The sequence below is a fragment of the Amphiura filiformis genome, unplaced genomic scaffold, assembly GCF_039555335.1.
Source record: "Amphiura filiformis unplaced genomic scaffold, Afil_fr2py scaffold_21, whole genome shotgun sequence".
NCBI classification, from domain to species: domain Eukaryota; kingdom Metazoa; phylum Echinodermata; class Ophiuroidea; order Amphilepidida; family Amphiuridae; genus Amphiura; species Amphiura filiformis.
In genome coordinates, this window is record NW_027305485.1 from 662,922 (window position 1) to 678,598 (window position 15,677).

The window sequence follows — 15,677 nt, forward strand, 5'->3', positions numbered from 1 at the left end:
ATTCATACAACAGTGTTCTGACTCATTACTTCTAATGGTCGCAGCATTTTGTTGGATTAACCCCATGAGAACTACTTGCTGATTGGCCAAAAAGAGGTGTCATTATCAATTGGCCCAATCAGCAACATTGTTAGAATAATTTCACCACACAAAAAAATTGGGGTGAATTATTTGCAAAGCTCCATTCTGATTGGTGATTAAAGTGAAAATATCATGTAATTGACCAATCAGAGGCAATGTTAGATCGGCAGGTATTGCTCACATCTAAGTACAAGTTTGGAAAGAATTTGTACATTTTGATGCAATACCATAGAATTCCATTTACAAGCATATGCCTCTAAATAAGTGGTTTTTTTTACAAAAAGCAGACACCTCCACAAAAATATTATTTTGAGTTTGAGCAACTAGATTACTGATACAGGTGGCTGTACAAACAAGTAATACCAATCTATTTGAAGGTTTTTGTGGAAGGTGTCTGTCTTTCGTCTCTTTTCAAAAAGGCACTCATTTAGAGGCGCTAATTATATGCTTGTAGATGGAATTCCACCGTACTACACAATCAGGAAAAAGGGGGAAATATTGATACACTATCAGCAAGAATGATAGTCTACAAGAAATGATACTCTTTTATTAAATTTGACTTACATTTAGAAAAGAAACTAATGCTGTGACTCAAAGAAATCCAAGTATCCGAGTTGTAAGAATTTTTTAAAGTCTTGTCTGACCCTCACAAAAATGTGTTGTATATGGCATGACTTGATTTACTCAGGCCAATGTGGAATATTTTAAATCTTAAATGAGACACAAATATCAAATCGGAAAGTCAAACAGTAGTTATAAATGCTGGATTTTCAATACAAATACTGGCTTTTCAGTATTATAGAGCTTTTAGTATTATCACATTACCTAAACCATAGATTATCATTTGATAATCTATGCCTAAACTGTTTAAAATTGCTGAGAATAGCCAGAGTGTATCAGATCTTGCTCCTTCAGAAGTTGATGATTGAATGCCAGTGACCATTCCATGAATGCTGCCCTCAATAATAATGGCATGTAACATTTTAACAAATTTTCGTCACCAAAAATTTTGGGAATCGTTGTCCACTTAGCACAATTATTAGAAATCAAATGTTTGAAAGTCCTGGTTGATTTCTATAAATGTGTGTGTGTGCATAAATAATATAGAGCCAGGCTACAAATTCTTATGCACCATTTCAAGCTTGGCAGTCTGATAATTCCCATATCCCAAGATGAAATAATTTGACACATGCATTAACATCATTGCATATCACTATAGACCACAAAGGCTTCATCCCAATGGCATAGTTCAATAACCTCAATTAAATAATCGGAGTGCAAATTTTGACCTCAAGTTACGGAGTATGAGTTTTTGTACCCAAATTTTCAAAGATCATTCAATGAATGTGCAACTGTATTGGAGAACTGTGCCTGAATAGATGAGCATGTTGCAGAACCTATGTATATATAAACCTGTTTAGCTCTGATTTTACTACAAAATTCAGGTGGTGAGCACCACAAATTGCTCTAAATTCAGTACATTTCCGTTGTCAACCGTGTTATTGAATGGGATTATTTTGACATTTTAAAACACTTAAAATATCACAAACAAGTAGGCCTATGTTAATAAATGATATTATTAAATACAAGCTAAAACCGTTGGGGTTCGATAATGAACCCCACAAAACTAACCGAGTGTATGGAAAATGCCATACGGCTGAGCAGTTTTGCCGTCTCTCTCCGCCCATCATGCCGCTTGCCACCTGACAAAATTGTTTAAAAAAGAAATGAAATCCAATGCCAGATAAGAACTATTTGTTAATCTTCTGATCAAATCATAATCAAGAAGTCAAATTATTCGCTGCACACGCTTCAAGACCCCTACCAGGTTCCTTGTTTAATTTCATCAATTTAAACAGAATATTTCTTTATTACCACTTTTACACAGGGCAAAAGTCGTAAATGGATTCACTTATGTTGTTGTCAGTTTAATTTATGCCATTTTAAAAAACATCTATTGTTATAACAGGGTCAAAGTACAACACTCAAATTCCAATGATTTAGTTCATTATTCTTTTTAAATGAATTTGAATAACTCATTGTGAAAGACAACTTTTCGGTAAATGTTTATGAACATGTTTGCAAGAAACTATAGCTTAATTTAATTGCAATTATTGGCCAACGGTTGCCCATAATTTAGGGAAAGTTGGTGAAAACTGCTACCTTATGTTTAAATTGGCTGAACAATTGGGCTATACATTATAATGCTTGATCCAATTTTCAAAACTGATATGGCTTTTTTTCAAAACTGATACAGTATTAGGTCTACACTCAAACCAAATCTGAGCAGGGGGGAAAAGGGGACAGCTGCCCCCTGTGAGAAGTCTTTCCCCTTCTTATTCCCCGAGGATGCTGGCCACCCTGATATTTAAGATTTTTAAAAAGATTTTTATGCCTTATTGTACCTTTTGGTCCCTTTTTTTCACCATTTCGTCAAATTTTTCTCCCTTGAAAATTGCTTTTCCCCCTTCTGAAAAATTCCAGGCTACACCACTGAACTTGAGTACCCCAGCAAATTCTAAACCACAGAGTTGAGTATTAACAAAACAGCCATTACTTTTTGCTAATCCTAGGACATAAATAAGATTGAATCCATTTACGCCTTTTGCCCAGTATAAACGCAGCAATTATATTGCCACATAATACACATAAACACAAAACTATACTTACACAATATAACATCAAGTTGACAACAAAATATTTTACAAACTTCTTTTTTTTATATACAAATATAAAAAATGTACATATTTACAAAATATAAATATATCTGGTCTACTTACAGGCAAGATGAACATTTCAACAAGTTTCTCATTTATTAAAAGTTCATTACTCAAGGTAAGGGAGTCCTGCAGTGCCCATCTCTCTTGCGTTAGTGTTTAGGCCAGACTCCACTATGAAATGTTGCTGTGGGGGGATCGCCACACCTCCACAGTGAGTCTGTTACCTTCCCAGCATTTAAGAATGCCGGTACCCATTTATACTACACCTGGGTGGAGAGGAGTAATTGAGATAAAGTGCCTTACAAGGGCACAACACGATGGCGTCGCAGGGGCTGGAACCTGCAACCTTCTGATTATGAGTCGCAGCCCGTTCCACTCGCCAACTGCACCCATTACTCAAGAGTTTTAAATATGCATTGTTTCAAGAATGCAAAAATTATGTAAGTATCTTTGCATATAATTTTCACTAACAACATTCATGCATTTGCCAAACAACGATTGTTTAATGTTTGGATCCCGCGGCAGGATTTGTTTACAATGCAAATTACAATGCTGGGACATGCCATAAACATAGATCATATTTCAATGACTCTTTTATTGTCAATTTTGGAATATGGGATGGGTCATTTTCAAAATGTTCTCAAATTTTAATATTGGAGTTCAATGTTTGCATCATTGTAGCAGGAATTCTCAAAAAGTTGCCAGTAATTTCAGGAAATTTGGTACAAATTGTGACACTTTTTGTTATATTTTTCCATTACAGATTTGGGCAATAGGTTTACTGATGGGGCCCATTTTCAATGTACAAATTTTGCACAAAATTGTCGCAAAAAAGTGTAAAGTTTTGTAATTTGAGGTTTTACTGAGGAGAAAGAGTTCTGACTGGGGGGCATTTTCCCCCACCCTGGCATCACTACTGAATTTGTCAAATTGCATAATAGGTATTACAACTTTCCTTTAGAAACTGGTGAATTGATGAATTTAAAGTAGCCCTATCATTGGCTACATCATAAATAAACACTTTTAAATGAAAGTTTTCAACTATGGTTTCCTTGTTAATCCACAAAATTAATACAAAACATTTTTTAAATGAGAAACTTGTTGAAAAATGTTCTTCAGCCCCTATAATATCATCTATGCTATGAATCCAGTGATATTCTAGAGTTGGCAAGAACTAATATAACAGAGAAAACAATTGCTACTACTACTGAGCTGTATGGCGTCTGTAACCTGGTACCGCTATTATATGGTGTGATGGTAGAAAAGATGGCTGTGCTCTCATTGGTCGGTACAAGGAAGTTACATTGTGATCCTTCGCAGCATGATACGCATCTCTGTAAAGAAATTGGAAAAGGTAGAACAATAGATTTATAGCCTTGTAACAATGTAATAATTCCTGACCCTGGTAGAAAAGTAATTCGTCGTCTGTATTCCATAGTGGCGTATAGTGGGGCGCCGCGAATAAACAACTTTTCGAGAAAATTGGGTTTGAAGAAATGCCAATTTAAAATCGAGTTGTGTAAATCAGACATTCATTATATTTTGTAAATGATGTGAAATTTCTGTAGTAAACTAAATAGATTTTATTGTTATATATTTTTCAAAAGAAATAAATACATACTATTGCTGGCAAACTGAAAATAAAACTATACGTCACTATGGAAAACAAACAAAACGCAATACCCTAACCTAACGTTATCCGTGACGCCACCTCGGTCGCCGTGTAATCCCTATGGCGTTACTTTTAATCGTTCAGTATTCCATAGTGGCGTATAGGTCCGATACGTGTACGCCACTATGACATACGATGTTTTTCATTTTTGCCGATATTTCATAATTATAAAATGTGTATAAAAAGTGGCGTATGGTCGATACGCCACTATGGAATACAAAAAATGTCACTTTGTAACTATACGCCACATTTAATTAATTAATTACTAATTAATTAGCTAATTATGACTGATGAGACTTAGAAAAATGAAAGAGAACATCATTAAAAACATAGGCCTATGTGCCAATTTTCAAAAAAATGACCAAAAATCACTATACGCCACTATGGAATACAGCCGACGAATTGGGCCCTATTATTTTTAATGAAATTTTTCCATCAAAGAGGGCTATTCCTGTTTAAATTCATACACCCCTATAGAAGATACAACCTTATTCTCTCACACAGGGAGTATGATTTCAAATGGGTGACTTAATTGGGTGACTCGATTTGAAATCTACACCCCCTGTATGGGGAGATTAAGGTTATGTCTTCCATATGGGGGAGTATGGATTTCAATTGGAATAGCCCAATGGGCTAATCTGCAGGGATGAAAACAAACACTGACATAATTTCCTGAAACTGCTTAAACATTTCCTTAAAATATGTATTTCCCCTATACTTTGTACAGGGAAGATCCAAGCAAAATTTCCTGAAATCAGGCAATTTCCTGAAGATTTACATCCCTGAATCTGTAGGTGTGGACTTTATTCCTCCTACATGTTGGTGGCACTGTTTGCAACTGGACATCATCTTGAACATGTTGAATAATCTGAGCAACATGTTAACAATAGTCAAGCAAATTTTGAGCAACATTGGAATAGCAGACACCACCCCTCAACAATAATACTATAACCTTAAAACTTTTATGTATAATCCACTTATCCAGTCAAAACAAAATTATGGATAAATTGCAATATTTTTAGCCAATTTTTGAATTTTTCTCCCCTAATCCCTCCCGAAGATATGTTGGTGCGTAACTGCATATCATAAATGTAATTTTAATAAACAACTTTCTTGTTTCACTTCATCAACTCACATAACTATAGCATGTATGTAGCTAGCTATATATATTAATCAGTCTGGTTGTAATCCTCTATCATATGTAGTCATCTATCCTGACGCCATATAAATAGCAAATGGATAATAATGGTATCCAGGCGCCTGTATTAAGGCTAATAGAAGATATGTCCCTTGGCCTTCATCGCAATATTATTAAGATATCAAGATCGAATAGACGATGATATTTTAGTTTAAAAGTGAAGTGAGATTGCCAGTTCAGTGAACAATTTGATGATCCAAATGTAAAAATTTCATTCATCAGTAATTTCATAAATAGATATTGCATATAAAGAAATTATATAATTGTAACTGCTTTTCGGTATATGATATGCAGCCATGAATTTATTATACACTAGGTCTTTTCTTACAAAGAGGTACACATTTAGAAAATGAGAGGAAAAAAAGTTGTTCCAAATTTGAATTGAAAATAGTTTGCGGTGTAGTAGAATGTGATTTCAAGTTCATTTTCAAATCTTTAAGGTTTTTTGGCTGCTCTCTTGAACAGGGTCATTTTGTTCAATGTCTTCTTTACTGCATTCTGTACAGTGTGTGTGGGGGGAGGGGAGAAGGATGTTTGTCTCTTTCTGCATTTTGTACAAAATGTGAGGGTGTAGGGGGCCAGGGGCGTTGCTACGTGAAAACCGTACATACCTTGACACCAGGTGATTGCATTTTACATCCCACTGTACGCGGTGTACATTCTTCTTTGGCAGCGCATTTCTTGTTCACTACAAGACTCTTGCCGTTGGTATGGTTCAGGTAATGTGATGTGTGACAGTACTTTGTACCTGAGAAGAAAAGACAATAGGGAACCAACAAAATGTATAACAATTAGTAATAGATATTCAGCAACTTTTTATCGGAGAGATGGAACCTATGTTTACTTTACCTACACCTGTAGATAGGAGGTGCTCTAATGGCAAAAATACCATAGCAGAGTATGAGATCAGACATGAGTGTGGATTCAAGAAAGCAAAATGAAGGAAGGAAGGAAGGAAGGGAGGGAGGGAGGGAGGAAGGGAGGGAGGAGGGAGGGAGGGAGGGAGGGAGGAGGGAGGAAGAGACAGACAGACAGACACTGAGCATGGCTAGAATTCTTGTAAAAGAATTGTGCAGTAATCATTTTGGTTATGTACTACTACTGTTCAGACAAATTTATACAAAAATCTTTGCAAGAAGTGATGGATTCAACACCTAAATTTTATCAGGGGAGGGTGAGGAAGAGGAATAGCCTAGGGTGTATAGATTTCAACTGAAATTTGAAGGGAAACTCATTAAGATTATAACTACAAATCTACTCAAATGGCTAGAAGGTTTGAGTATACAGGCCCATCGGAAGCAAATTAGAAGTGGTACGGCCCACATTGGGGGTCTGGGGGTGAAAACCCCAGCGGGGTTTGAAGGGGCAGAGCCCCTCAAGGGGGTGATGCCTCATGGAATCCCAAGCACTTTTGAAAATGAAAAGTACAATTTCAACGGTAAGATAATAGGACACTTTTAACTAAACTTCCAAAACTAGGACATTCAAAATAAAATGATCAACCCTAAAATGTTACCAATTCGATTGCAGTACATACGATACTAAATTCGTAAGTCATACCTCAAAAAATAAAATGTAAAATCAACCATTCATAAATCACCGAAACTATAAAGTTATCATATTTATACAATATACGAATAGTGAATGTTTAGGAGTACAATGGTAAGAATATTTTCATGAGGTAGCGGTTCCGACGGACATGTTTGAGTACATGCATTTTGTGAAGTATTCTTATTTGCTATTTGTTCCCATTTCCATTTCTTTAAAACCTTTTCTGTTAAACCATTTAAATCAGATAAGGGTTCTCTCTTTCTTCTTCTCTGGCTAAAAGGCACACGTCTTGGCACTCAATCGATTCCACTGTTATTCTTAAATGGCTACAATAAAGTTCATGTATGAATTCCACACATCTTACTTATGGAAGCGAAAAAACTAATGTCATGAAAATAACATTCTGCAGCCTTTTCAAGTTTGATCATTCAAATCCAATAAAATGCCCTCATTTTCACCATGAGCCTAAAACAGTCTCAATCCCACGACACAGTTCCTTAACCTCTATTCAAGAACCACATTTCAAAATTTAACCTCAAGTTGATGAGAATGATTTTTGTACCCAACACATCAAAAGGTCAATTGATGAATGTGGAAATATACTGGGGTTAAAGAACTGTGTCATGATGGTTGAGAATGTTTTAGATGAAATCTTACTACTTTACTTACCTTCTGGACAAAATGCATCATAAGCTTTGGCATTGCAGTGTGTGTTGTTGTTTTTATCTACACAAGTGAAACATTTGAGAGCATTTGGGAATGGTGTACCTGGCGAAGAAACGATAAAAGATTGAAACATTAGTGTCATTGTGAGATCAGGTTGTATTTTGTTTTTGTGTGTCTAAATTATATGCCCTTGACAGTTGTAAGAAATAAATTATGTAGAAAATATATCAATTCTAGTACTTGTTTAAGGATACGATACATGATTTTCCGACAAGTGACTCATTTCGGAATGCGATCATGAATTTTGAAGAAAAAAAAGTTTCCACAGGCTTCGTTGGGATTCGAACCAGCAATTGAAACTTCCTTTGATTACGCGTCTAGCGCTTTACCTTCGACCACGGTGGCAGTTGAGTGGAGGAGTGTAATGATAAATGATAAATCTCATAATGCCATCTTTAGCCTTTTGTTTACTAAAAAAGACGCGTTTTGTAAAGATAGATTAGCCGTTTTATGCATAAAGAGCACGAACGTTTGGGAAAGGTTTCAAACAAATAATAAAGACACTGATGTGATGATGAAATTGCGTAAGTCGGGAAATATCTGCGTCGCAATGTTTTGTTGTGGTTTTAGGAATTTGACCTTAAAATTTACGACTTCATGACATTATCATTCGAAATCAACAAAAGATATTTCAACAGTATGGCCTCATTCTTTCTCTAGAATGTTTTGTACATGTGTTTTGTACATGTATGTGAAATAGCTTCAACAATGGTTCGCTGCATAATGGTAAAAACAGCCTTGACCTAAAAAAGGGCGAGAGGTACCATATTTACGGATTCAGGCTAAATTTAAAATTGATATAAAACGTTTGTTTTTAAATAGAATACAAAAATTAATTTTTGTCATATAAAGAAATTGTGTCTGGCGTGAATTACACTACAATTTTTTATTCTTAGGGCTCTTTGACTTCTTCAAATAATTTTTTAAATGATAGAGTGAATCCCCTGCCCTCTATAATTACGCACAAAAGATCGAGTCCCCTTAATGTCCTCTGTTGTTGTCTGTCTGTTCAACTGTCCTAGCTGTGTTCTGTTTTTTCCCCAGATATCTCAAAAATTTCAACTGTTAAATTATCTGTCATTTTGTTGCAAATCGCTGTTTTGTCCGCTATTTATACATCTCTCTCTCCCTGTTTCACCCTCTCCCTCTCTCACTTTCTGTTGTGCTCTCTCTCTATATATATCTTCTGTTAACCCAATCTTTATTTCGCTCTTTCTCCCTCTCCCCTTTTGCGCACTCTCTCTCTCACTAGAGAAACATGAAGCTATTTTGATTTTAATACTGTTTAATCTTCAATGATAGAAAGTATCTTCATCAAGCTAAGAACATATTCTAATCCTACCTCATGGGACTTCCTGCTTTAGGGGCTTCAAAAATATCAAATTTTAAGAAAATGCATCTAGAGTAAGATCTTGTATCTACCTTGTCTAAACAACTATAGGGTGATCCTACAGGTTCAGTACAACATTTGAAAAGAAATAGGAATAAACCGCCTCAGAAATGGTTATTTTTACTATATCGCTGCAAATAAATTAAAGATTCGCCGCAAAATTAGAACCAAATGCAGAATAATACGTAAAAGTTTATTTTTACTCATACTACTACGAATGAAAACAAATTAAGCATAAAGAGTGCACTCCTAGATATTTTTGAGAAAAATAACAGTATTTTGTTGAAACCAAAGTATTATTGATTTTGCATTTTTATGAGAAAATCATATATTATATATATACATAGAACTGCAATTTTGTATGCCATAAGTTAAACACTGTTACCTTTATGGAATATGTATTTGTAAGAAGAACCTAATACATGATAAATACTGAGATACCAATACTGTAACAAGATATCAAAATATTTTCACATCTGCTTGTTTATTTAATATCAAATTCAGGCACCCTGTGATTCATGAACATATTTGAAAAAAGAAAATTCTTCATAAAGAATGTGTTACACCTGTGTGTTAAAATGCACTATTCCAGTTGAAATCCATACACCCCCTGTGGAAGACATGACCTTAATCTTCCACAAAGGGGGTGCAAATTTCAAATGGAGTCATCCATTCAGGTAACCCCATTTGAAATCCACACTCCCTGTATGGAAAATTAAGGTCATATCATCCACAGGGGGAGTATGGATTTCAATCGGAATAGCTGACTGATCAGATACAGAATATGAAATGTGATCCAAGTTAAGAGCACTGCTAAAATGTAGCGATGCATCTAATCTTGCAATTACTGTCACCAGCCAGGGTAATAAAGCACAAATTTGTATCACAATTTGTTATTATAAAGCCCCATAGGTAATTGTGAGGATACCTGTATGTGCAAGAATGTTTGTAACCTACAGTGTCAGTGAATTTATATAAAGACTGTCAGCACAATTGGATATCATTTAGGAGACAGGTGTGCCCATGCATTACAAATTATTCAGCAAATTTGTAACCAAAATAATGCCAGCATGTACAAGAGGTTTAGTAACGACTTGTCAATCATGAAATCCAACTGTTTTGTCCCCATTTTTAGACCATATTGCCGATAATGCATCAGGCTATTCCATTTGAAATGTGTACACCCCATATGGACAAAATGGTTATCTTCCACACAGGGAGTGAATTTCAAATGGGGTTACCTGGGGGGTTACTTAAATGGGTGACTCCATTTGAAATCTACGCTCCCTGTGTGGAAGGTTAAAGTTATGTCGTCCATAGCACAGGGGGTGTATGGATTTCAATCCATGCTACCCCTAAATTTGATTTCTCTAGTCACGTTTATTTTAACATGACTTATGATAATAATCAGTTTCCCAATCTTGGTTTCCCCAAAACATACAAACAAACAAAAATATAATTATGCTAAGCATCGGAGAAAAAGCGATTGTGGTATTCACTGCTGCAATTGTGGTTTATTGATTGCAATTGCATTTAAGGTTTTTTTTACAAATATAGAAAAACAAAAGAAGCTATAAGGCCAAGTAAATAAAAAAACATGTTTCTCGTCCCCTCCCGCTTCCTTTTTTGAAGATTTTGCATTTTTCTTTTTATTTTGCAATCTTTCTGTCATAACTTTTTTTAAGATACTAGAGAAGTTGCAACTTCTTCTTATAAGTCTTTACAATAGTATTAGAAGCATTTGTGAAGTGTTTTGTGATGACCAGAGGGGTTGAAATCTCCAAACAACAAAATAAAAAGAGCCTCTTCATGTTTTTCATCTTCTAATCTTTACGCTATAAAAAGGATAAAAAGCGTCTAAATAGGGCAATTTAGGGCATTTTTCAATAAAAATAAAAATAAAAAGCCCCTCTTCCTCCTTTTTTTTCCAAAACCGGACGAGAAACATGTTTTATTTTTTACTTTGCCTAAACCCTAAATTACTTGCTATTCAAGATTGGAAACTTGAGAAATATTGCTACTAAAGTGAAAATTTGTAAAACCCTGTGTTTACCCCACATCAAGTGGTAAATCCCTCATTCTCTCTCCCATTTAGAGCAGTTTTAAGTTCCTACATGAAGCATGGCTATGAGCAATAGCATTTATCATAGATGGCCTTCAAAGTTGTCTGTCCTGCCTGAGAGCACACATTAGAATTGGCCTCATTGCCTGGAAACACTGTTCTGCTGCAGATAAGGGTTTTTGACTGACTTAGAAAAAGGGGGCTTAAACAGATCCAAATACTCACTGTTATCATAGGAAAAGATAATTGGAGCTTCTGCTGGCACACAATCAGCCAAATATGAGGTGCAGAGAACAACAACTAACGTCAACCACTGAGAGAGAAAATCTCGACTCCTGCAATGCATGCTGGGAGATGTATTGGTTGCTATGGTTACTCCACTATTCCAATGGGAATGTTCATGTTGCACAACCTGTGAAGTAGAAAACACAAATTAGATTATCAAGTTACACATTGGATATGTTTTCTTTGTAGAATCTCAAGAAAACTGAGCTATTCCGGTTGTATACATACGCCCCCTGCATAGAAGACAGTACCTTAATCTCACACAGAGGGAGTGTGGATATCAAATTGGTTTACCTGAATGGATGACTCCATTTGAAATTTGCACCCCCTGTGTGGAAGATTAAGGTCATGTGTTCCACAGGGGGTGGATGGATTTCAACTGGAATTGCACATTGTGCATAATGCGAAATATCAGAGGTAATGGAAATACATATCAACTTGTCAAACATTGGCATAGAATCATGATGTAACTATTTGTACAGATGGAACTGAACGCCATATAGACGAATCAATATTTGACCTTTTGCAGGAAATGAGAACAGCGAATTGATCAAATTCATTTTTATAAAAACAAGAGGAGCAAATGTGCAGCTTTTCCTTCAGATCCAATCCGGTTATTTGGATAAGGCTATATGTATTTTGTGGCCTACATACATACAAGTAGCATTAATGGTATAGGTTATCTTGAAATGCTATGGTTGGCAGAGAAGGGGTGTATTAAATGGAAATGACTACCTAACAGATCCAAGGCATCATAGCCGTAGATCCGGGGGTAAAATCTCCCCAATATTTTGCCAGGGGATGGTCCATACAATCAAAAAAAAAAAAGCAAACATTGGAACTGACACTGCTGGCTATATATGAACACCTCAATCCCGGAAAACTTATTCTTACTAAATGTAGCACAAGTTGCAAGGTGTTACGATACCATGTTTATGGCCTTTATTGGGTATCAAATCAAGGCGGCATGAGCAAAGAACAAACACTCTTATCTCATGGTTTTATCGGACTTTCAATACAATAAACATTCTATGTAGCTGATTGAGATATGGAAATACTACTTTGAAGGCCAATTTAACAGGCTTATGGGTCTTATCAAAATGTTGTTAATATACCGGTACCAGACCTGAATTTTCAAGAACCACTTGTTTCAGGTTTACAAATAGGCCTACATTATACTTTTAAGGCCTATTTGGTTTTCATTTTTCAATTCTGACAAGATGTCAAATGCAAAACATTGAATGCAATAATGAAGAAAGGGATTTCTACTATTGGGCCATTCCAGTTGAAATACAGATCTTCTGGGGAAGACATGTCTTTAATCTCCCACACAGGGAACTATGAATTTCAAATGGAGCTACTTATTCAGCATGTTCGGGTCCTGGGTTAACTCCATTTGGAATTCACACTCCCTGTGTGGGAGATTAAGGGCATGTCTTCCACAGGGGGTGTATGGATTTCAATTACAATAGCCCAATAGGGCTACATGTATGTGTCAACAACATTAAGAGATAAGATGCTGAAAATCAACTAACAAACATGCCAAATGCAAATAAAGCAAGTCTGCAAATTCTGTGAGAATTTAAGTATCAATCTGGGAATGATGCCCAATTCTCCTAAAATCATTCTGCAAGCATAGCAATAGGATAGGTACATTGTAGGGTTTCTATTCAGAAAAACAAATGGTGTAAAATTAAAGTGTATACACTGTGAATGTTCCATTTTGTAATTTTTATTCACAATTTCAAGGGAAAATGCTTTCAGTAGCTAAACTATCTTCACACTCAAGTTGGCAGAGAGTTATATTTTCTTCATGCTCAAGACCTCAAGACGTTGATCCTTTCCTTGTATATATTAAAGCCAAGAAGTGTATTTAAAACTTGATGAATTGATCATGATATGAGGCACAACAGAAAGGAAGCTAACAAAGTAGATTGCTTTCTTCTCATAGTTCATTCCAGTTCAAATAATTGGGTTATTTGGGTAACTGTGAGTGTGATAATGGAAAGAGAAGTAGCTAGATGAAATCTAATGTGATTGAGAATCTGGCATTTGCTTTTATTGATGTTTTAAAAACTGTTGCAATAGATGAATACTGCACTGGAAGATATTGGGGGACTCTACACAAAAAGTAAGTGAGGGATTGATCGATGTTACTTTCTTTAAATACTAGTATTCTTTTCAAGCAATTTAAATCTGGAGTGCTCAGTTCTTCCAAAAAGTGACAATAAATTTCTCTGTCAGTTTGCTGCGAGCCATCTTTTTGTACATTAAGATAAAATAATAATCTCAGGCAGTATAGGGACATCAGTTTTCTCTTTTGTACACATGACATATTTGAATAGCTTTTCTGAGTAAACATTATATATTGGAAATGGTTGATCAAAATCATTACTATGTTTTTAGCTCATTAAGTAAGCAATGAACTCTAGGCATGATCCATTTTTCTGTATGTTTTTTTCTTTCTCTTGCTACATCGTTTGAGCAATGGATCTGGTAATTTGAGGCGGCGATCTTTGCATGATCGTTCATGATTGTTACTTATTTAGCTAAGAAAATTCGGACAGAAAGTATCATTTTTGGAGCATTTTCTTACAAAAAGTTTTACCAAATTTCATGGAATAGTCTCCTATGCAGACTGTTTGTGGTGCTTTTCATATTACAAACATTGTACAAACTCCTTGATCGTGCAAATTTGTAAAAGAGATGTTGAACTTTACTGTTTCAGTGCGGCTACAATGTTTGCTTTTCAGTGTTGCTGTGCCTTACATTCTGCAAGTCAATAGATAAAGCACCAATTGGGCTCGTGCTGTGTATAGGCCCTTACTTCTGTGCACGAGCCATGAGCAAATAGTGTCTCAATTTCTCCCAATTTGGGCTACCAAATTGTTGGTTGGTAACCCTGACTATGAACAAACATCTCACTCATTTATCACACATCTACCCAGTCACTAAACCCAATTAGTTATGTAAACATTTACTCAAGGTGAGTAGCACTTTTTCAGTGCCTGGTATATCAGTATATGGGTGACAACCCCTCTCTGAGGTGGAATGTTTTAAAATTATTGTTATTCGATTTGTAAGGAAAAGTAAGTATGTTTTGCCGTTTCAATCGAATGAAAAGCGAAAGCGAGTATTACCAAAGTTATGTTTGAACTAATTATGACTTTAAAAGTTCTAGGTATAGGCCTAAATGTAACAATAATAGTTAATATACAGCATCATATGGTCAGCAGAAGAAAATTACATCACCTATGATGTCATATCAGTGTCCTTGACCGGGGTCCTTACTCCTTGACCACTGAACAGCGTGATATCATGTTGATAACAGATCTATAGAATCAAAATCTTCATCATATCACAGATTCTCAACAACCTGTGATCATATGGACCCTATTGATGTGAAAGTAGTTATCTATCATATCCTGTGTCGTTTTATGGATAAAAAATGACTCAAAATGTTATTGATGAAATGGTTGCTATCATAAACATCAGTTTTGTCTTTTCAACGGGAAAAATCCGATACAAAATAAAGTTTTTAGGGCCTAGCTATAATATGGGCATAATTTATTCATGTAGGCCTATAGTATTGAACAATGTACCCCATTTGACATGCACTTATAGATAAATAAATTGTCTTACTTTATTAATTTAATAACTTATGTGAAGTCACTTTCTATCTTTTTAATTTGATTCATAAAATTACATTCAACAAAATGATTGAAGAGAAAACACACAAGGCACTGGGCAGACTGTTATAGAATGGAGTAGGTAAGATGCCATGTCCATAGCTTCGCAGGAGTTTCCGACTAGCAATCAACATGATCAGCACATTCAGAAAAACACAGTTTAAGAGTGAAGATTGTAGTGAGTAATCAGTCCTTTATAAATGTGCTGGCCACTATCTATTATAATATAGTCCCGGGGAGGACACACTTTAGAAGTGACGGTATGTGCCTACCGGCAAGTAGGGGCCTATCAGGTACAAAGCG

General features: G+C 35.5%; 1 protein-coding gene across 3 annotated transcripts in view; it reads right to left on the reverse strand.

Moving 5' to 3' along the window:
• Positions 1-2,524: 2,524 nt before the first annotated feature.
• The window catches only part of LOC140143373 (ly6/PLAUR domain-containing protein 6-like), a 96,624-nt gene continuing 83,471 nt past the window's right edge, over positions 2,525-15,677 (reverse strand). For all 3 annotated transcript variants that reach the window (XM_072165227.1, XM_072165228.1, XM_072165229.1), the window contains 4 exons: positions 11,626-11,812; positions 7,892-7,990; positions 6,283-6,419; positions 2,525-4,135 (listed from right to left, as the gene is read on the reverse strand). In XM_072165227.1, coding sequence (XP_072021328.1) covers positions 3,941-4,135; positions 6,283-6,419; positions 7,892-7,990; positions 11,626-11,746 — 552 coding nt within the window. In that variant the 5' untranslated portion in view covers positions 11,747-11,812 and the 3' untranslated portion in view covers positions 2,525-3,940. The remainder of the gene's footprint in view (positions 4,136-6,282; positions 6,420-7,891; positions 7,991-11,625; positions 11,813-15,677) is intronic.